A 22465-nucleotide genomic window follows, 5' to 3' on the forward strand; every position below is an offset into this window, starting at 1 on the left:
ACTATAAATTCTTCTATATAACAATTTTAAGAACCCAAGATTAAAAATTAATATGATTTTATTTAACTTGGATATGTGATATATGAATACTTGGATGTGTTATAAACTAAGACTATAACTTTAGAGATATATTTTAGATACTTAGAGATTATATTTTAGAGATATACTTTACAGATTATAATAAATAACAACTTTTTAAAAATAATAATTAAAAAAATAATTGTACTACATTCTGCATATTTACATAATTTTTAATATTAATGTTACTAATATAATAATAGACCTTAAAAATTTAAGACGTCTCTTCGAGTTTTTGAAAAAGGATTGCAGACTTTAATTTGAGATTTTTGAGATCTTTAACGAATTTTTTTTGTAGAATATAAATATTATTTTTCAGTACGTACAGGTATATCGCTTGCATATTTTTTACCTATTTATTTTTTTACCTATATCTCTTGCATATTTTTTTACCTACCATATTTTTATTTTTCAATAGTAGCAGAATGTGAAAAAAATAGTTTCAAACGTCTACATTAGTCAATTATTATTGAATAAATATATTCTTCTTAAACTTGCAAATTGTTAGAATGTCGTTAAATCGTATTTAAAATATTATTTCTCTTCTATCTGCTAAAGCAGAATATGTTGGATATGTCCACTCTCCTATAAACTACTTAATATATAAAGAATATAGAACCTTATGACTGTGCTCTCTCTCTGTATTCTAAAAAAACTACTTAATAAAAAAATAGTTATGTAAATAAATCGTTTTTCTACTTTTCTTCTCGGAAGTTTTCGGCCTTTTTAACGCTAAAGTATAAACTTTACCGTGGAACTAAAAATGTATTAAAAGCTATTATAAGTAGAATTAGGTATTATTTTAAATACCTATTATTATAGTAATTAACAAGGACAAGGATAACGTTGTTGATAAATAGTTTTCCTGTTCATATAATTTTATTGCCAGTGTGCTTTTATAAGTAAACGGATAATACGTTTACAGTATACCTCTTTATCTCGAAACGGCCAGTCGTATCGGAATCAGCCAATAGTCAATATCGTTATCTAATCTTACTTTACCTGGATTTATATTCAGTTTAGTTAAATAAAAAAATCGTAAAATGTTGGGCACCGTAAGCAGAACTACTCTTATGGGAAGGAATGTGATGAAGAGCTTCATCAGGAATGGCTCTCACGGAGGAATCCCGGGGGAGGTAAGGGAGGATAGTTATGGCATTACGTAATTGTTGACCACATTTTTTTAAATAAGAATAATAAAATGGCTGCAGGCATGCTAGATTTCATTCTCTAGTTTTCATAACATATTATACCTATGACTCACGTAGATTTTACATGGCGACTAAAAAATGTATATATACGAAGTTAATTACTTTTTAGTTATTCAATTTGTTTCGAATTTTATTATTGATACTTATTTGCCATAAATTGTAGTCAATATTTTAATCACAATCGTTATAATTACAGAACCTGCCTTTCGATATTCACAACCGCACAAAAATTACCTTGCATTTCCTATGGTATGGTGTGACAGGAATTTCGTCCCCATTCCTCATCTTGCTGTACCAGCTTTACAAAAAGTAAATGTAAGTATTTTTTTTGTCTTTTTTCGTCTGATCATTAAATAATTATAATTTATAATAGGTCAGTAATACACTCGATGTTACGTTTCGTTTCGATCCGTTTTTATTATAAATATACAATCAGTTATTTTTTTTTCATTTCAAATCCAAAACGTGTGCTTACCAATATAAAGTCATAATTCCCATAACGAAAGTTTCGAAAAATTGGTCGATAAAACTGCAATTTGAGTGACGTATTGCATAATGGTGTCATAAAACTGCACCCTTGACCCCCTCGGAGGACACAAACAGTCTGCTATTTTTCATCCTGCTTCCACAAAGGCTCGACTGCTACGTACATACTCGTACGCATCTATGTAAAGTCATCTGAGCGGTTAACCTTGCACATTTACGTTTGCAATGTGTATTTATTTATTTGTCAATCCGTGCATCGAACCTACAATGAATGTACTACGCTCTCCAACTAATACTAGCGGTGGATCTCAAATAACGAATAGATATGAAGACGGACTCCGCTATAATTTTCTTTTTAGCGTTGTATCCCGCACACAGCAGGCTACGCAGAAGGAACCTAGTGTAAAGACACTCCGTTCGTCATTTTCCGATTTTTTCCGAAATCTGGAGGCACTGCGTGTTGAAGGGTGGAACTGTACGAACCCACATCTTGTCGCGTTTATGATCACACTTTGTACCATATATTATAAAATGTGAAACGGAAATATTAACTAATATAGCTTCACGCTAGTTAAAAGCTTTTGATGTTATTTGATGTCTGTGTGTATATACAAAATAGTTGTAATTATAAATATTATAATTTCAATCATTTAAGTTTAGAGGCCAAGCGTATATTAGACTTTGAATGATGTCATAATCATAAGGCTAAATTTGCATCGTTTATATGCAAACATAGATGGTATCCTCGCATCCGGTCCGATCAGGCCGTCGTGGTTTAACGGCAGAACGTCTGACTGTAAGGTGACGATTGTCGTTTCAATTCCCACTCTGGGTAGTGAATTATTTTCATTTTCTTTCTCTGTGGTAAGAATTCAAAACGCAGCGTTAATTTCCAATTTTGACAATCAATGTCTCGAAATTTAGGCTGTGCGTGCGTAACGTCTTGATAGTAACGCATCACGCGTGATTTCATCTGTTATCCTTTTAACTGAAAAAAAAGTACCGAGGGTCAAGGGTGCATAAACGCACAAACAAAAAAAATTAAAATCAGTATTTTGATTTCTTGATATACGTTTATAACTCGTTGTCTCATTCATCTACGATGTGCAGACTGCGATAAAATGAAGTTTCATTATTAATATAGAATACCTCATTCATTTTCTTAATTTTTTCTTAATCTTCGCTAATTTAACATTAACATTAATGTACAGACATATACTAGTCATACAGGGTAGTATATTCTATTAGGCTAAGTGGTCTCAACTCTCAAGTCCTGCATTGAATAGCATTTTGATGGGTTGGGAAGGACAAACGAATTAAGTTGTTTACGCGGACACTATTCTTAGAATTAATTTCATGAAAGCTCTATCTTTTAGCAAATAAAATAAATATATTTTCTATTAATGATATTATTAACATCGTGGAGGAGAAGTATAAGTTTGTGACTGTAACGGTTGACGGTTGTAGGTTCAATCTCCAGTCGGGGGAATTAATTATTATTTTAATTTCCTCGCTCTGGCATCAATACAAAAGCCCGGTGTCCACCACTCGACGCGCAATGTCTCGAAAAATTTGGCTTAAAGTGGAGAACGGAATGTTTTGGCGTAAAGTGGGGAACGGAATGGTTCCCTCTATCCACCCTGCTATATACAGCGTGAAACTGATTAGAATTTTTACTTCTGCATTTCGTAGATAGTATGTAGTCTACAAGAAAAGTAAAGACAATCTAGTGATTATTCAATCCACTCTCAACTTTCGTTGATAATGAATACAACAGCTCAACTAATAACTATAAATTTAACTGCCTATTTCGAACTAACAACCACCGTGATCAGTCTAGCAACTGTACCACGATAGTGTAATTTTATAGCCAGAAAAAAAAACACCGACGCCGACGAAAAGAATTCTATGAAATTAGAAAACTGAAAAAAGAAATAACTGTATAATAATATCGAATCACAGGTTACCTACTTATTACCTAGCGAATAGGTATATCGCAAGACTACATTTTACAGCCATATATTTATTTGCTAACACAATGTGCAATTACCCCGCACGCTATAGCTAATAAGCAAGTAGAATTTTATGACGTAGGTACAAATGCAATGTATATTTAGACTTACAGGCATAAACATGAGGCTCTGTTGATCATTTATCAATTTTATAATGGTTACCATAGCTTACAGACAAATGTAGCTCTTATGAATATGATTTAAGGTTAATAATGATATAATTAAAACTATATGTATGTTTCAAATACTATAGAAAATATTTATTGAAAATTCATTTATTTTTTATTATTTAATTTATATACCATTGCTCATGTAAGGTATTTTTAAAAAATTTAATACCTTGTATAATCAGCGATTATTTTTTCCTACGATACTGAAGACTGATGAAACTAAAGACTCAGTATTTTAATAACATTAAAAACTTACCCATTTAAAATCAGAAATATATGTATTTTTAAAAAGACATTAGTCTTTAATATATTGGTTTTATTTTCATGAATGTAGAACTCAAGTTATAATAAATTGTTACAGGTAAATGGAATTTCAACGTAAATAAAACAGCATAAAAAATATTTGTAGTAGTTTAATTATAATTAATTGAAAATAAACGTTATTTAACATAAATAAGTCTTTTATTTATAATTTATCACATTAGATGCGTTCAAAAACCGAAAAACTTGAACTAAAAGCAAATTCGGAACGCAACGGTAGTTTTTGTAAAGAAAAAAAAATTGCGACTAGAAGAAAATCGAAATTTCTTCACCTTCCAACATCAGCTTGACTTTAAATTAAAATAATAAAAATGTTGGGTCCCTTAGCTCGTACTTATAATAAATTGGGCAGAAATGTGATGACCAATTTTGTTAGAAACCACTCCCACGGTGGTATTCCTGGCGAGGTAAGTTTCTCTATATAAAACATTACATAATCTAAATTTGTAATCAATTTTTAATATTACTTATTTAATAACATATTTATAGTAAGCTTCATAAAACTATTTCTATATTCAATTGTTTTAATTATGTCTTATCTTAATATATAGTTTTTGTAAAAATAGGTTAGACTTTATTGACATAGTAGTGTAACATTATAAAGTCAAAATATAAACTTTCTTTGTATGAACCATATAGCTGCATTACAAAATTAACTAATCATGTTAAGTCCTTTATAGACAAAGTAGTATTAGTAAATTAGAAACTGTCTGATAAAACAAAATAATAAGTTTAACTTTAAATGTTATCTACTTTTAGAACCTTCCCTTCGACATTGCCAACCGGTACAAGCTTACAGCTTTCTTCATCGTGTTCATTGGCTCCGGTCTGTCTGCCCCATTCCTGATCACCCGCCACCAGCTTCTTAAAAAGTAAATTGTAAGTATACTTATCTTATCAATACATATAATATGTGAGAGCTTTTCTCTATTTGATATAAGTATTAGGACACAAGATGGTTTTTGTGGGATAGTGTTTGCTAATCTCAAACTTAACAAACATTAACAAATATAAGGTTAATAAATAAAGAACCTCATGCTTTTTGAAAAAAGTGGTCTGTTATTAATTATATTTTTTATTCACTTACATAAAATTGTGGCACTCTAAGACATCATCTGACTATAAATGATTTGGTTTTGAGTTCAATTTCCTCTCAAGGCAATGATTATATATAAATCCCTACTCTGTAAACTCCATTATTGGCTCAAGTTTCACCACTCTACAAGCTTTGTGAAAATTGGTCTAAAAGAGGAGAAAGAGTTGTCTTTTTTTTCCACTCTTTGACCAATAATTAATAAAAATTTAGTTATTAGGTTCCCTTTGCTTATTATTTTATTAGAAAAAAAATATATTTGCTGTCTTTCTTTATATCACATTTATTTAAAATCCTATTTTTATTATTAAAAGTTTTGTTTGTAAATTACATATTTAATAATATTTTTTCATCAGCTTCACGCTGTATCCTGCACGCAGGCACTAGGCCTAGTGCTAATACACTGTTCCCCACTTTTCACCGAATTCTGGAGGTATTGCGTATTGAGTGGCGGAACTTTGCCGCCGCACTTTGCCTTGACACTGGAGTGAAGAAATGAAAATATTTTTTTAAACAAATATTGGTTTTCTTTGAGTAGGGATCGATCACGACAACCAGTCACATTTAAACTTTGTGTCTGCACCATGAATAGCCTTAATATTTAATAATTTGTTTTGTTTATTTTTTTACAGATACAACCTTAGAGAACATGCTTGTTTTAGGTTTAAGCTAGTAAACTGTAAATTACAACAAAATAAATTAATGTGATTAAAAATAGTGTTTTATTTAAATATTTATATCAATAAAATAAACTCAACATAGATCTCAATATAATATAGATAACAATGGATCATATAGGAAAAATATTTTAAATTGAGGTAAATATATGTAGACTTTTGTTTTTTTACTATTTATACTATTAGATTTCTAAATAAAACTAATCTTATTCCATGTATTAGGCAACATTTGCATTTTGGAATAAAAAAAAAATATATTTAATTCTACAATGCCACAAATTGTTTGAATAAATACAAGAAACTCGATTATACAGATTTGCGATTATCTGTACTATCAACCGCGATGACTATTATGTGAAACCTAAGAAAATTAATACATGTGCGTAAATGCGTACGTAATTTATGTGTGTATAAGGCGTATGTAGGAAAATGTTCATATATTTTTAATAAACGTTGATTTTGGTTGATATGTATTGATTGCTTTTATTAGACATACAGGATGAGTCATATTGAACTTTCCGGTTTTGGAAGGACGTTGCACGAAGAAGGGAAGGAGTAGAAGGGTGGGGATGGTGTCATTAGACGCGCCATGACATGCAGTTTTAGTGTGAGCAATGGCTTGGTCGGGACAACATCGTGCGTTCGTAGTTGAAGAGTTTATTAAAAATGGCGGCTCCGTGATCACAACACAGCGTGCGTTCCGTTTACATTTTGCTATTGGTCGACGTGATCCCATTCCCACTGGACCAACAATCAGAAATTGGGTATCAAATTTTAGAGCAACATCATCAGCATTAAAAACAAGACCACAAGGCCGAATTAGGACGTCAACGTCAGCGGAAAACGTGGATAGAGTGCGGGCTTCAATTCAACAATCCCCTCGGCGTTCTGTTCGGAAACATGCCGCTTCACTAGGATTATCTTTCAGTAGTGTCCGCAGAATACTGCATAGAGACCTTAAATTTCACCCATACAAGATTCAGGTAGTGCAAGAATTAACAGTTAGAGACTTAGACACACGATCAAATTTATGCCGCGACATTCAGCAGATCCCCCGCACTGCTGTTTTGCGAGGTGACGTTGGGTGGCCGCCGAGATCACCTGATTTAACCCCCTGCGATTTCTTTCTCTGGGGTTACCTGAAGGAAAAGGTGTACACGCATCGTCCCCGAACCATCGATGAACTGAAGGCTGCAATCACGGAAGAAATCAATGCTATTCCGCTGAATATGACTCGACGAGTAATGGACAACTTCCGGGAAAGGCTTCAGCAGTGTGTGGTCAATGGAGGTAGACATTTACAGGATATCATTTTTAAAACCAACTAAATTAAAACTGCATGTTATGTGCTTTCAAACAATAAAATAATTTTTACTGCATGTCGCTTTGTTTTTAATACACACCTTATTGAAATTGGAAAGTTCAATATGACTCACCCTGTATAACACAAAACCAGCTTTTCTTTATACATTTGATTATCCGGATGACTAACGACAAACAATTAGCCCGCTTAATCGAGTTTCTACTGTACTCTAAAAAAATAAAATAAACATTTTATTATCTGTTTCATTTTATATATGTCTGGTAGTGTGGTAATCTGGTATTGGTAGCATTGAGAATGAGAAGTTTGAAAACTGTCTGCTGTCAATAATCAATTGTCAAATGTTTTTTTACGAATTTATCGGCCAAATTCGTTTTCCATTTTACTATGCCTCTGCTATGTGTTTTATAAAGAAAAAATAAGAATATAAATTATTTTATTCATTAAAATGTGATGTCTCTCTTTTAAGAGCCGTTTTTGTTAAATTAAATTGAATTGATTTTAAATTAAAATCGTATTGTTTATACCGGTAACACGCAAACATGACTGAAAGTTCTTGTTATATCCTTGACAATGGAGCCTGCAGCGCAAAAGTTGGTTTTTCTACCATGGAATCAAAGATTGTACCGAATTGCATAATGAAAGCTAAGTCGGAAAGACGCCGTCCGTTCGTAGGTTCCCAAATAGAAGAATGTCGGGACGCCTCTGGTCTTTTCTACATATTGCCCTTTCAAAAAGGCTTCTTAATAAATTGGGATACACAGAAAACAATATGGGACTTCATATTTAGTAAAGAATGCTGCCCTGTTAACTTTAGTGAGACCCCATTAATTATTACAGAACCAATTTATAACTTTTCGTCAATCCAAGAAGCTATGACGGAAATTTTCTTCGAGGAATACGAATGTCAGTCACTATTACGTATAAATTCGACAGATTTAGCTGAATATAATTATAGAAAGACTCATAATAATGAATGTACTGTCGTTGTTGACTCTGGATACAGTTATACATATATAGTTCCTTATATAAAAGGTAAAAAGTATAAAGATGGTATAAGAAGAATAGATGTTGGGGGGAAAGTCTTGACAAATCACTTGAAAGAAGTTATATCTTATCGTCAACTGAATGTCATGGAAGAAAGCTATGTTATAAATCAAGTGAAAGAAGACTCATGTTTTGTGTCACTTGATTTTATGGGTGACATGGAGATTGCAAAGAAGAAAGGTAAACATTTATTTTAGTATAATTTCTTTTTTTTTTAATTAATTTGAAGACAGACAACAAAAACATTCAATTCCTACTTGTGGGAAATAATTATTATCATTTTCATGGTGTGGCAAGACAAAGCGCAGCATTGAGTTCAAACACTCAATCAAAGTATCTTAACACCAGGAACTATGTTGGTAGCAAAGACAATGTGGTCAAAAGACTGATCCACATTGCATTGATGGGAACAACAAAAGGTGTTGTGGAATACAATTAAAAAATGGAAACAATTTAAGATAGAAACAAAGTGGTTGTATCCTCTTTAGTAGAGGATATGACCACTTTGGTTGTACCTTCCACATCTGAAATCCACTATCACCCGACAGGCACTTAGAATAAAATAGTAAAATTATAATAGGTGTTAAGTTAATAGATAATAAGTTAAATGTTTTCTAAAAATACCTTTCTTAGGAATTAAATATAGTTGTAGTTTAAGTAGCAGATAAATATTAAATTGCTAATTATCTGATATATGACAAAGTTAAAAAAAAAAAGTATGGACCATGTATCTATAGTTAGTGTTTAGTCATAATATATTTTAAAAAAACATGGGGTACTCTGTGCCTACACCACTATAATCAGAAAACTATTAACTTTAGGAACAAAACTAGAAATATTTACCAGGGAGAAACCTGGACTTAGGCTTTGAACATATATGTTCATGTAAATATTGTTTCTTTTTTATTTTCACAGCGCCAATTTGCTTAGATGAATTAATTGTGGTTTACCAAATTAATATTAATATAATTTTATATATTACCAGATTTGTTGCCATAGTGGCACAGCATCTGCCTAAATGTGACAGTTGTGGGTTTGAATTATTTCCATTATCTTATGGCTCGGAGTTCCTCAAAAATTCAGTGTTGCATGGGAAATGAAGCATCTTGGTTCTTTAAATTACAGGTTCAACCAACACTATAGTGAAAGATTATGTTCTACCCGACTATACAACAATTCGTCGCGGCTATCTCCGAGACATAGTAAAACCTGACGAAGACTTGGAACAGCAAACCTTAAGACTAAGTAACGAGAGATTCTCGATACCAGAGCTATTATTTAGACCATCAGACGTCGGTATACCCCAAATGGGGATACCAGAAGCAATAATTAACTCAATAGATGCCTGTCCAGAGGAAAATAAGGAAAGTTTATTGGAAAATATTGTTTTGTTTGGTGGCAACACTTTATTTCCGAATTTTAGAGATCGAGTTTACAATGAAGTTAGAGCATTTGCATTGGACCATTTCGATGTTAACGTCACTTTAGGGGAAAACCCTCAATGCTATGCTTGGGAGGGCGGTAAGAAAATGTTTAGAGATCCTGATTTTTATTCGTTCTGTATGACTAAAGAGGAATACGAGGAGGAGGGTAAGCCACTAGCGTTCGAAAGATTTGATATATAGCGGCGTAAACGAGCAAGGAAATCTTCGGAGTAGATGCCTTGCTCGGTAATTTTTTTGATGGAATGAAGTTAAATGTATGGAAATTAATTAATTGGGACATTTTTAATATAATAAAGTGTTAAGGTTCACATTTTATAAAATCTTAAATGTGGGATATTTTAGAAGACTGACACACCAAGTACATACAGTGCAATCAAAGTGGCCAATGTATATACTTTTCAAAACTTTTCAACAATGTATGTATTGGCATAGTATTAAAATAAAGTGGCAAAATATATTAATTTATTTATTAATACAAGATCTATGTTAGAAATTTAGAATTGAAAAAATATTCTTCTAATTTCTCTCTGGGAATTCAAAGCGCGGCGTTGAGTTCCGCCACTGAACACACTACGCCTCGAATTTGTTCAGGATGTGGAGAATGGAGTGCCTAGACACTAAGTTTCCTCATTTGCTATGCGTGAAAAACCGTGCAAATGCTATATTTGTAATAAATTAAACATTTGTTAATTGTTTTCTAAGGTAACTTAATAATAGCTGCAGTTTTTTGGATTCACTTTGTCAATATGGAATAACTTCTTATTTAAAACTACTCAAAATGATCATAATAAAATATTTTAATGCAGTGAAATAAAATGGCGCTCTAATAGTCTTGTTAATTCTATGTATTTTATATAAAAACATAAAGAGAATTAACAAACATATCCATCAATACATACTATAAATTGACTTTTATAATATGAACTAAATGTCAAAAGTGTAAAATATTTTTGTATTTAAAATTAACACTAATAATTATATATATTTACCTAACCACAGTTAATATATTCATTACAGGCAAAATAAAACAACATATATTTTAGCTATATTAATTTATTAGTGCACCAAAAGCTTACATTACTTCACAATTCAATAAGTAATGTCTATTTTTATTTAACTTCTAAACTAACACTCAATTGTTAAACATGAAATATAAGTTTTATTTATAAAAATCCCAATATTATAAAGCTGAATATTTTGGTTGAACTAATCTCAGGAACTAGTTCCAATGTTAGGCACCGGGGTGCCGCGGACAGATCTGTCCTAATGCATACCAGAAACTACGAGTTCTGTTCTTAGTTTATGGCATTACGAGCGTGTCAGTTGAACATTCCTCATTTCGACAATGTCACGTTGTATGGAGAAAACACGAAGATACATGTTGTACGTTAAAAAAGAGATAATGTTGCACAACAAGTGAATGCATGTTAAAAAGATTTGCAGTTAAAATAATCAACCACTTCGAGCACTTAGATTTTTTTTTCGAAATCCGAAAATCATGAGGTTAATGCCGTTAGCCCTATTGGCTTTTACAGCGACATGAAGAGGGTACTCTGTCCCTGAAGTAATGCAAACACTATGTGACTGACTGACCTGTAAGGGCGTCCCCTGCGGTACTCGAACCTCGGCTTGCGGAATGTGTTACCGTAACAGCTAGTAAGTTATATATAACTAGCAAACAAAATGTTCTAAATCAAAATTGGTGATTAGTCAGTTCATTCAATTTATTCTTTTAAAAAATAATGATTTGTTTAGCTCGATTCTAACAACAACGTTAATCTTAAATTTAACAATTGAGTATTACATAAAAACCATAGTTGTACATATTCATAGCTTTAACTAAATTCAAATGCAAAGAAACATAGTGACTCTCTGTTCTTGTTTTACAGTACGATCGACAAGTCGTAAGGTATTCCGATCTTTTGCACATTGTTCAATATAGAAGAAAAGTAACAAAAAATCCAAAAATCAAATTGCGCAGCCTACAGAGCGGCCACGACTGGTCTCAACTGTACTCAAACAAACGTAAAAATTAAAATTATTGGCAAATTAGGTCCAGTTATATCAGATTTTTTGTTAACTTAACGGTGTCTGATTAAAGTGAGAGCCGTTTTTAAAATTATGTTAGAAAAATACGAGTTGAGTTGCCTAAAAAAATATGGGTAGGCAGATAGAAGCGTGAACTTCAAACACTATTATATATTATATTGTGTAATTCAATGCCAAAAAAAAAACAATACTGTAAGTATTATATATATATATGCATAAGTAATATATATACATATATTATTAAATCGTGACAGATATTTTGTGAATAGCTAGCTAGCGACATTAAAATAAAACATTAAATTAAAAATATCATTTTACTCGCAAGAGTACAATGTTAGAAAAAAATTAAAACTAATTTTATTGTGTAATAATTAAATATATAAACTCTTCCATTATTGAACTCCTTAGAAATATATACATACAGTAAAAAGAATTTCTCAAAATTTCTATGGAAACACAACTTTACAATCAAAATTACAGAATCATAAAAATGTAAATAAGTTGCTGTTTGTTTACCTATAATAAAGCTTGTGTTTCGGTGGCCTCTAAAAGAATATTTAGTAATAATGCTCTCTAAAATAAAAACATATATGAAAATATGCTTTTTATTTATTTATAACAAAAAGTACATTAAAATTAATTATTCTTCGCGGTCTTAAGCCCGATTTGGCTTGTGTGACCACTCCACATTCCTAAGTATATTAAGTTAAAGAAAACATAAAATTAATTCTTTACTTTTAGCAAATGTGCTTTATGCTGTTGACTTGTATTGAAAAAAGTAATGTTAATTTAAGCATATACTTTCATTTATTAACGCGAATATATATTCAATGAAAATAGTAATTATAATTAACAAATAATTAATTCAAATTAATATTACAGAACTCTCAAGAGGTATAAGAAATACAATCACCATATATCAGAGGAACCCACATACATCTAATTATTACACATAAACACACAATAAAAACGAACATTCTAGTTCATTCCATCGGCCGGTGAGCGTACATCGTCTATTTTGAGTATCATCTTGACAAGTTGTGTTGCCAGTGCTATTTGCTGTTTCTTCGAGTGTAGTGATTCAATTACATTCATTGCTTTCATGTCGTTTGAACCTGGGAATATAAATAAATAATTAATTACTTTTAATTGTTTGTTGATAGTGTAACTATAAACAAGCACAAAGTGTAACTATAAACGCGACAGGTTGTGGGTTCGATCCCCACGAATTAAGGAAAACTGTAGAATCTTGATATAAATTTTTAAATAAAGCAAATCAAAATAATTAATATACCTATATTCATATACTGAGTGGGAATCAAATTCACCACTATCACCTTTACAGGCACAATGGCCTTTTACATAGACACATTTACATTATAAATTTATTATATATAAGCAAATAAAACTGAATAATAACTATTTACCATTTCCCATACAGTCCACGCCCAAGTTGCTGTTATTCTCAGATGCCTGTTGAGCTTTCACTTCAGACAATGTATCAATAGGGGATAAACCACTGGAACAAAATAAAATTAATTAAGTATGTTTTTAGTCGTTATCTGACTTTAGATTGATGAATCGGTATATATCGGAATCAGACCAAGGAAACCTAGTGTTCCATTCCCCTAGTGAGAATCGAATACACATTCGTCAGGTTTACTGTCGTACGCTTATGTCCATGCGCCACGGCGGTTGTTTACAAATATTTCTTCTTAAAAAATTATACTATAAATATATAACCAAAAGTTACCTATTCTCAGCCAAAGCTATAGGAATAGCCTCCAAGGCATCAGCAAACGCCCTGTAGGCGTACTGATCGAGGGACGACAGCTTGTCTGCCGATTTCGCTACCGCCAGCGAGCAGGATACCTCGGCTGCGCCACCACCATATACTACTCGAGAATCCTGAGGAAAGAATAACATTTTAACTTTATTTATTTTTTTTGCCTGCACTGCACTAATGTGCGAAAAGCAAACTTAATGTTTGAGATATTGCGTGTTCAATGGCAGAACTTAATGCCGCGAGGGAGAAAATGTAAATATTAAATAATTCATTCACCAGATGAAAATCGAAGTGACAGCTGTCACGCTTACAGCACAGCGCTACAATAGCAAATCTTATTAATAATAAAAATTTGTATAGGAGTTTTAGGCAAGTTGAAAGGCTTAGTAATGAAAGAATGAAAAAAAAAAGTTTCATGAAGGAAAAGGGACAGGATGTACCTCAGTTATTCTTCAAGGATAATATCAATACCATGACACTTAAAGATGGTACTAAGGATATGAGTATCTTCACACTAGGGTATCTCTGCCTAGCCTGCTAAACAGTGTCAAGCTATAGACAAGTAATAAAGAATAAAAAAAATCTTAATCCTCACCTGTACGAGACTCCTCACAATACAAAGTGCATCATGCACTGATCTCTTTGCCTCTTCGACTATCATATGGTTACCGCCTCTCATTAATACAGTAACTGCTCTAGAATTGGAACACTCCTCAATGACCAGCATCTCGTCTTTGGATGTTCCAAAGGCTGGAATTAGAAGAAAAAAAAATGTGTTAATACTTAATTTTGTTATAGGTACTAGTAACATTACCACTAGTTATAGATAGTCCGTTCCTCACGCAACTTTAGAGACATTGGATTTTGTGTACAGAACTCAATCTCACAATAAACTATCCAGAACCAGATATCTTCACTATGTTCTCTACTTTCAAATAAGAAGCAGAACTCAACAAATAACTCTATCTTACCACAACAGGTCTCCAATGGAAAAACCATACTTGTTTCAGACAGATACTATCCTACTATGTGATAAAGGCCTTTGACATTAGTTAAGTCTATACACCTAATAGAATCTACTCACTTAACTCCCTCACAAGTCCACACGACCCCAGCTTATCAGGAGACAATTCCTCAAAGCGTGGCACAATCCTGCCACCAGTGGCTATTGCTATCAGTTCCATTTCAGGTCCACCAACCCAACGCACCGCTGGCAGCTGTTGGGCGAGGAGAAGGTGGTTGGCCTCGTCGTCGAAACCCCATTGGCAAATTGCTAGGGTTGCGCCTGCATCCTAATGATAAAACAACAGTTTTTGTTACATACAATTTCAAAAATATACATCTTTTTTTATAATTTTATCTCTTTAATTCATTAACTAATTTTTCAACCATTCTTTACACATAAAATTTTATGCTCCAAAATATATTTAAATCTTTAAAATAATAACCTAAATTTATATTACCTTAACCCTTTTGACCATCTCCAGGAACTTCTCATGCTCATACTTCCTCAGATCTCTGTACTCCTCGACGGATCCAACTTGGAGCTTATGCTTGGTCTTTGGCTTGGGGGGCTCGAATGGACAGGTCAGGATCGCTAGTTTTACATTCTGTGGAAGAAGTTAACTTTATTATAAACAAATATGCTGAAGTTACCAACATACTGACCAGAAATACAGTTAGTTAATTAGTGAACAGTAAAGAAGGAGACCGGTATAACAATAAGACCTCTTTATTGTTAAAACTAATTTCTAGAACACTTTGAAGGCTCAGAGAGTCGCATACAATAATTTTGTATTTTGAGTCAGTATGAAGAGGAACTCGGACAGTAGAGCAATTTGCGTTTGCAAGTCCAAACACAGGTTCCACAACTACTTTTATCCAAATCCAAATCAAATAAACAACAAACGGAAACAAAACAAACCTTTAAAACTTTAGGCATCTGTGGGTGACTCATGGTCTTGTTGATGACAACACCACGTACCAGCATTGAGTCTTCCATGCGACCACCCACTTTACCTTCCACTTTGATAAGTTCAAAATTTACATCCCGCTTCTCTAAATCAGCTACTGATAGGATGGCCTGGAATAAAATATAATATATATTTATTAGGGTATAACATCAGTTAGATAAAAAATATTTCATATAAAACAAATGCCAACTCAAGAATCTATATGAAACTAAATGTATTATTTAGTTATATATATTTCCCATAAAACAAGTAACATCCAATGGTTAATAAAAAAATACAATTATATATTAACATTATTACAAAATACTTACATCAACAGCAATCTCTGCCATTTGTCTATGACATTTCACAACAACTTTACTGCCGAGTGTAGTCATGGCCACTTTGATCAAATGTTCCCTTGTAGCCTTATTTACTGGGAAAGCCTCACTGATACTGTCCAAGTGGGCTAAGGCAGTGGCAGCAGCCATTTCGAAACCATCAGCTATACGGATGGGGTGTATGCCTTTGTCTAATAGGTTTGATGCTTGTTCCAGGAGAGCACCTAAGAAAATAAGATAGAAAGTTCTAGTTCAGTAATTTCTTTACATACGACATTACTAGGGACTTCCCATGGTTTTACACATTTTTTGTTAGTTTATATTCAAATCAAATTATTCAAAATCTATACATAAATTGTGGCTGATGTGTTATTCTGATGTATAAGCTAATATATATATTACTATTAAGTTTCATCTAAATTCATTCTGTCCAATTTTTGATTGAGAAATTGTGTTAAGTTGTGGAACTCCATGCTATACTTTGTTTAGGTACCAGGGAGAGTGTGATTATAGCCAAACTCTTTTAAATATATATAAAAAAATGTCTCACCAGCCAGCACTACTACACCAGTAGTTCCATCACCAATTTCATCATCTTGACTCTGAGCAAGTTGCACCATAAGTTTACCAATCTGGTGTTCCACATCCATGAGTTTAAGGATAGTGGCTCCATCATTAGTGACAGTCACTTCACCATCTGAAGATACCATCATCTTGTCCAAGCCTCTTGGACCGAGGGATGTGCGAAGGATCCCTGCTATTTGCCTTGCAGCTTGAATGTGAGACTAAAATATTTTTTTCTTATATCATTTATTGGCAAGTATTATAATGTTAATTTAGTTGTTTTTTTGGTGAAAAATTATGGATCACTTCAGACACAGCCAAGGAAAATTTCATTATTATTCAAAACACTATGTGTTATTGTGTTCTCATCATCAGCATCCATTTCAAAATATATTAGTGAACAAAATATATTTTAATAGAAATGTAAACTTATGTCTTTTTCATTTACAACTTAAATTCTAAAATTATCTTTATGTAAAGTAGGATATTGATGGTTCGTCATGTGACTCACCATATGAAAAATTAACATGATTTTTCTTTAGAATTACAAGCTTTTGTCAAATAACATATACATATTTCGCTTATATGAAACGAAAATCACAAGATAAAATAAAATTTTCAATATTTTTACAATATTTTTATATATAATTGTAAGATCAAAATACGCTAGTCTTTTGTTAGGTTGTGTTTTTTTGTATCTTTTACAATTAATACATAACAAATTTTCTATTTTACGTCTTAAGAAGAATCTTAGATTGTAAGTTATAATAGTTATAACATTACATTTATTAAAAATAAACAAATAAGTTACCTTAAGAGCATCGATACCGGTTAACCGTTTCTGGTTTTCCTGGTCCCTTAAAATAATAAATGGTCGCCCAAACTCATCGAAGGCCACTGTTCCTGGAAACATGGCCATTTTACACAAAATTATAACAGCACAAACTCAGGATTAAAACGGATTCAACAATCAAATCTTCATTTCACCAAGATAGGTGAAAACAAATGAAGCACAGATAACTAATATATAATTTTGATATTTGATAATGACATATAACTAACAATTGTGTATCTGTGTGTACAGTGTTGCTACTATTTCTAAAAAAAAATCCAGTAGATCTCCGAAATAGCAAAAAATTCAATTTCCTTATGTTTACTCATGAATATCACATTAAATACTTAACTAATTAATAAAAAAGTACAAAAATACATTTTAAGAAAAAAACCTTTAGAATTGAACGTCATACGTACCGTTTTGGTGTATTCGTAGCTAACTTCTTTTCAAAAATATTCATTCCATTATTTCAAATCTATTCCTGTTTTTTAACTTCTTCGAATGATATATATTTATACTTTAATAAAGTGTTTAATAATAAAACATGGCTATAATTTGTATGCAACTACATAAACATCGATCAGTGTTGTTTGTTTATAAAAAGAATGTCGATCGCGAGTTTGTTTTAAAAATTGTCACGAATCGACGTTAGATATAATGCTATCATATGCCTATCCTACTATATTGAATTTAAGCTACCACTTTTGTATTATATATTTTTTATTACAAGCCTTTGTATTATGTATATATTCATTTTATAACAGGTTTTGTGTAAAATTATCTCTTTTGTACCGTACAACCTTCGTCTCTTATCTATATCCAAGCTCAAAACGCCATAATCAAAGAACCATACCATACTACTACATGCGAGATATATTAATTTTATTTGTTGGGGTACACCCCAAGGCAAAAAAAACCAGGAAACAAATTAAAACAACATAAAGAGTTACCAGTTATACTTTATTGAAGTAAATATGTCTATATACAATCCCATTATCCATCATGAATTCCACTCAACACTGAGATTGACTTTGGATTTTGAAATATATTGATGTAAGGACAGACATATGTCCATTTAACCGACTTAAAGCTAGGAACATAAAATAACACTTGTGACTACAATGTTTACATTGTCAGCTCCTGTGAAAGAAAAAATAAAATGGTTTATTAAAAACATACATTAAGAAAAATAATGTAATATAATTTTATCGAAGATATATTATATCAAAATAATTTAATGTAATACATGAAGCCAGTTGTTCGCTTTCGTGTCGAGGGAAAAGAACGGCGTTGAGTTCCGCCACTCATCACGCAATGCTTCCAGAATTCGACAAAGGTGGTGAACAGAGTGTCTTAACACTAGGGAACCGTGAAGCTGATTTATTAATATAAATATAATCTGTCATTGTCTTATCTTTGTTCATTTTCTTCCAAGGAAATGTTAATAATTAACTTTATATTATTTGTATTTCCTCTTAATCTGTCTTAAATCGACACTGTGGCATCAGGTTCCAGAATTAATTATTTTTTTGTGTTTATCTAAAATACTAAATTTGTCATTTTTTTGTGTTTATCTAAAATACTAAATTTGTCATCACATTTGTGTAAAACTAATAAAGAAAAAATCAACAATACAATGACGTGGCACATCATCTGACTATAAACTTCATAGTTGTTGGTTTAATTTCCACTCTGAAGATTAAAATATTTTAATTTTCTTATTCAGGTAACAAGCAAAGTGCAGTATTGATCACCTATCAATATGCACTTCGAAATTTGAACAGTGTGTAGGGAACACACATTATTTCCTAAAACTATGTCCATTATACCTTTCTATGACTATGCTATGTGAAACTAAATAAAACACAATGTAAAACAAAAAACCTACCATTATAGCATTAACAATATCCGACTGGTTATTCTTGAGGGCGCGGACTGCTTTCGCTCGCGACACGTTTGCTTGGGTCATGACAATTTCTACATCCTTCTCATCCACTTCTGTCTCATCTACTCCCTCCTCGTCTTCTTCCTCTGCTATGGGTGCGACGGTCTGAAAATTATATATTGGGTTAAAATAATACTCTTTATTGTATTCTAAAAAAAATAAGTTTACAGCAAGAGAAAGATAATATACCTAAGTCAAAATGGATCTATGAATATTTTTTTATACTTCCTTGCATAAAATGATGTTTAAATTAATTAAACATAATTAAATGTACATAAACCTTATTACTTATTTTTTGTATTATATTGAAGAACATCTTAACTTTTTTTGTGAATTAAAAAATATTATTAGTTTTTAATTTTAAGTACAGTTTGCAAAATTTTATCATTACAACCAAAATTAATTTAACTCAATTAATAATAATAATCCACATTAAACTTGACAAAAAAAATCATAGTGCAATGACACCACCGAAAAAAACCTACAATATAGCGAGGAACTAAAAAAATACTCACAGTGCCAGCTGTCACAGCATCGTTGCCAGCCGCTGCCGTCTCTGGAGCCTTGAAACGTTCAGCGGCAGCCATGGTTGCTTGTTGTGACAGATCCTCAATCTTGGCTTCACCAAACACTATGTAAGTGTCCGAATGGGGGTTCTTGTACACATCAGGGGAGTTTATCACAAAGAGAATGTTCTTTGATTTTCTTATTGTTACCCTGTTTACACCTTGCACCTAAAATTTTAGAATTAAGATATGATTATTAAAAAAAATGAACAGCAAAAGCAGTTTCACGCTTTTGTCGCATAGCAGGATAGGCCGAGGAAACTTAGTCTTAAGACAGTCTTTTCTCAACCCAAGTTTCAAGAGCATATTAGGAGTTGGGAATTAAACCCATAACCATAGTGTTTACAGTCCCATCCTGTGTCATGACAACCATTGGTTTACATATTCTTAACATGTTAAACATATTTTCAATATCATTTATGATAGTATTTATTTATACCGCACAACCATGATAAGTTGTCTAAATGGGTAATGTTATTTAAAACTTTTTTTATTTACCAATCTCATCTTTACATATAGTAGTTACGGTTTTAAAGGAATTTCTTTGTTTGAATGTGGACTTTGGTCAGAAAGCCAAGAATAGATTCCAGAACAAGAGATTCTTTCTACCTACATTGCTATATGCAGATTGTAATATAGATTTATATTTTATTCTTATGTTACAGCATTTTTTTGTGATAAAAAACTTTAAATTTTAAATGATTTTTTTTGGTTCATTTTGATAAAAGTACATGTACAATCAGTAACATTTCTATTACATTTATGGTTTTAAGTATATAGTAACTTACCGGTTTAAGTCCAAGTTTGCTCATAATCTTGCGGGCTTTCTTTTCGCCACGTGATTGTTTAGCTTTGGATACAATGTCAATGCCACCAATTGGGTTGGTGATACCACCTGCACCTGGCGCTCCTGAAATTAGAAGTGCCTTTATTAATTTATTTTCTTTTATGTTATAAGATCTTTGTGGCACAGTATGTACACAACTTTTAATCTTGCAACTTTTCATTCTCAAAAAACATACCAGAAAGAGAAAAGGACATATTACACAATTTCATATTACTCTATTTTACACAATTACCTATTTTCCATAAAAAAACCTACACAATATTCAACAACATTTTAAAATTTGTCAAGTTGCAAAACTCAATACCAGTCTTTCAGTGTATATTAGAGCCTAATTTCTAATAAAAACTATAATACAATGGTTCCAGAGATTAACTCCTACAACCAAACAAACTCTTAAACTTTTTAATATCAGTAAAGAGTATAATCAACACAAAATTGTTATAAATTGTAACTGTTGTGGATTCAATCCCTTTTGAAAAATTATATTTAAAATATTTATAAGTAATGATAATTATTTTGAACAGTATTGAGTTATGTGACACAACACACAATGTCTGCAACTTATTATTATATAGTATTATTACCTGCATCTTCTAATTCTGGGATAGTGTCATCAGAGTCACTGTCTGATGATGCAGTCTCTTCCTTGCGTTTCTCAGTCATTGAGGCGGTGGCCTTGTCCAATTCTGTAAGTTCTGGCATTTTGATCTTTTTGTTCCTGTAAAATTTTAATTTGCTTTTATTTTTATGATACATACTTTAGATTTAAACTTCTCAAGTTGGGTTATTAATATTAGTTATTCAGAATTTATAATATTTTTAATTATAATAGAAGTTATATTGATATGTGCTATATTAAGATACTTAGGAATTGTTTACACTATTTTTATTCTAAATAAGAGATTTCTAGAATTATGTTGACCTTCGGTAGATCAAAGAAGGATAAAATGTCCTAAGGTTATTATTACTTTATACACCTCTTGTGTAAAATGTATAACGAAATTTGATCTGAGTATACAAGAGTTAGATATATGAACACTTTAAAAAGTATCTTCTTGTATCAATAAAATTTGTACTAATACAGAATAATAATATGCGAATTCTATGATATTTCATTCAAAGGTACCATGCTTGTGTCATTTTCTTTTATTACTTACTGTTGATGTTATTAGATTAATCACTCAAAGTAAATAACTATAAAGGAAGAAAAAAAGTACAAATAACGATCACAAAGTTACAAATATCATAATAACGAAAATTATAAAGCAGTATACAATTTATTGATCCTATCAAATGCCGCAAAAATGGGCGCGGGGTATGCACTCATTACACTCTATAACCGAAATAATTCGCTTAATAGCACCATAAAACACTATTAAACACAAATATAAATTAATAAATCACTAATATTACACGATTTTTAAGACAATTACGGATTATTTACCTTATTCTAAGGAAATTTATGAAGAAAAAGAGACTTCGGTATTTTATCCGATTTGACAAGGGAATATTGTTGCCATGTGCAATATTATAATATGTACCCAACAATAACGAAAGCTACCCATCATAAATTAAATAATTTAAATAATAGCTTTTGATCGACTTAAAATAAAAAAAATATTTTTAATATATTTATCAAATAAAAATAAGTCTAATACTACTATATCTAGAAAGTATTATTTTAATACGGGCAATAAATTTATAATGTTATTGTTTCGT

General features: G+C 31.5%; 4 protein-coding genes across 7 annotated transcripts; 2 read left to right on the plus strand and 2 right to left on the minus strand.

Annotated features, from left to right (window-relative positions):
* Positions 1–981: 981 nt before the first annotated feature.
* LOC146537248 (cytochrome c oxidase subunit 7C, mitochondrial-like) lies at positions 982–6086 on the plus strand. Of its 3 annotated transcripts, XR_014878152.1 has the most exons (4): positions 982–1214; positions 1486–1604; positions 5038–5157; positions 6004–6086. XR_014878152.1 is itself a non-coding variant. In XM_085188598.1 (3 exons), the coding sequence occupies exons 1-2, from the start codon at positions 1122–1124 to the stop codon at positions 1600–1602; spliced, it is 210 nt and encodes a 69-aa protein (XP_085044724.1). In that variant the 5' UTR covers positions 985–1121; the 3' UTR covers positions 1603–1604; positions 4319–4414. The 3 variants fall into 3 exon arrangements, 2 of the variants coding, with proteins under 2 accessions (XP_085044724.1, XP_085044722.1); XM_085188598.1 differs by lacking the exons at positions 5038–5157; positions 6004–6086 and adding an exon at positions 4319–4414 and having other exon boundaries at positions 985–1214; XM_085188596.1 differs by lacking the exons at positions 982–1214; positions 1486–1604 and adding an exon at positions 4487–4685.
* A 1622-nt stretch (positions 6087–7708) lies between these two features.
* Positions 7709–12507, plus strand: Arp6 (Actin-related protein 6). Its single transcript, XM_085188593.1, has 2 exons — positions 7709–8596; positions 9542–12507. The coding sequence occupies exons 1-2, from the start codon at positions 7912–7914 to the stop codon at positions 10039–10041; spliced, it is 1185 nt and encodes a 394-aa protein (XP_085044719.1). The 5' UTR covers positions 7709–7911; the 3' UTR covers positions 10042–12507.
* On the minus strand, positions 10899–17588 carry CCT5 (chaperonin containing TCP1 subunit 5). The gene is made up of 10 exons (XM_085188592.1): positions 17365–17588; positions 16540–16774; positions 15981–16213; positions 15621–15779; positions 15160–15306; positions 14781–14988; positions 14292–14446; positions 13664–13818; positions 13338–13429; positions 10899–13025 (listed from the first exon to the last, which is right to left on the minus strand). Exons 1-10 carry the CDS (start codon positions 17470–17472, stop codon positions 12889–12891), a joined length of 1629 nt encoding a protein of 542 aa, XP_085044718.1. The 5' UTR covers positions 17473–17588; the 3' UTR covers positions 10899–12888.
* Positions 17589–18329: 741 nt separating this feature from the next.
* On the minus strand, positions 18330–22328 carry Nacalpha (nascent polypeptide associated complex protein alpha subunit). Of its 2 annotated transcripts, none has more exons than XM_085188594.1 (6): positions 22191–22328; positions 21331–21464; positions 20688–20809; positions 19849–20067; positions 19277–19438; positions 18330–18528 (listed from the first exon to the last, which is right to left on the minus strand). In XM_085188594.1, exons 2-6 carry the CDS (start codon positions 21446–21448, stop codon positions 18514–18516), a joined length of 636 nt encoding a protein of 211 aa, XP_085044720.1. In that variant the 5' UTR covers positions 21449–21464; positions 22191–22328; the 3' UTR covers positions 18330–18513. The 2 variants fall into 2 exon arrangements, with proteins under 2 accessions (XP_085044720.1, XP_085044721.1); XM_085188595.1 differs by lacking the exon at positions 22191–22328 and adding an exon at positions 21904–21925.
* Between the last annotated feature and the right edge of the window lie 137 nt (positions 22329–22465).

This window comes from Heliconius melpomene, chromosome 7 (assembly GCF_056956725.1).
Source record: "Heliconius melpomene rosina isolate 202511_hmr_F chromosome 7, ASM5695672v1, whole genome shotgun sequence".
In the NCBI taxonomy this organism is placed as follows: Eukaryota; Metazoa; Arthropoda; class Insecta; order Lepidoptera; family Nymphalidae; genus Heliconius; species Heliconius melpomene.

Bases quoted from the DNA above. Each gene is read 5' to 3' on its own strand.
- Arp6 (XM_085188593.1), top strand. From the start codon at position 7,912: ATGACTGAAAGTTCTTGTTATATCCTTGACAATGGAGCCTGCAGCGCA. The intron at 8,597-9,541 runs GTAAACATTTAT...TTTAAATTACAG, and splicing joins GGAGATTGCAAAGAAGAAAG to GTTCAACCAACACTATAGTG.
- CCT5 (XM_085188592.1), bottom strand. From the start codon at position 17,472: ATGGCCATGTTTCCAGGAACAGTGGCCTTCGATGAGTTTGGGCGACCA. The intron at 15,780-15,980 runs GTAAGTATTTTG...ATTTTATTCCAG, and splicing joins TGGCAGAGATTGCTGTTGAT to GCCATCCTATCAGTAGCTGA. The intron at 14,989-15,159 runs GTAATATAAATT...TTTTATCATTAG, and splicing joins AGATGGTCAAAAGGGTTAAG to GATGCAGGCGCAACCCTAGC.
- Nacalpha (XM_085188594.1), bottom strand. From the start codon at position 21,448: ATGCCAGAACTTACAGAATTGGACAAGGCCACCGCCTCAATGACTGAG. The intron at 20,810-21,330 runs GTAATAATACTA...TTCTAATTTCAG, and splicing joins CCCAGAATTAGAAGATGCAG to GAGCGCCAGGTGCAGGTGGT. The intron at 20,068-20,687 runs GTAAGTTACTAT...CTAAAATTTTAG, and splicing joins GCAAACTTGGACTTAAACCG to GTGCAAGGTGTAAACAGGGT.
- LOC146537248 (XM_085188596.1), top strand. From the start codon at position 4,590: ATGTTGGGTCCCTTAGCTCGTACTTATAATAAATTGGGCAGAAATGTG. The intron at 4,686-5,037 runs GTAAGTTTCTCT...ATCTACTTTTAG, and splicing joins ACGGTGGTATTCCTGGCGAG to AACCTTCCCTTCGACATTGC.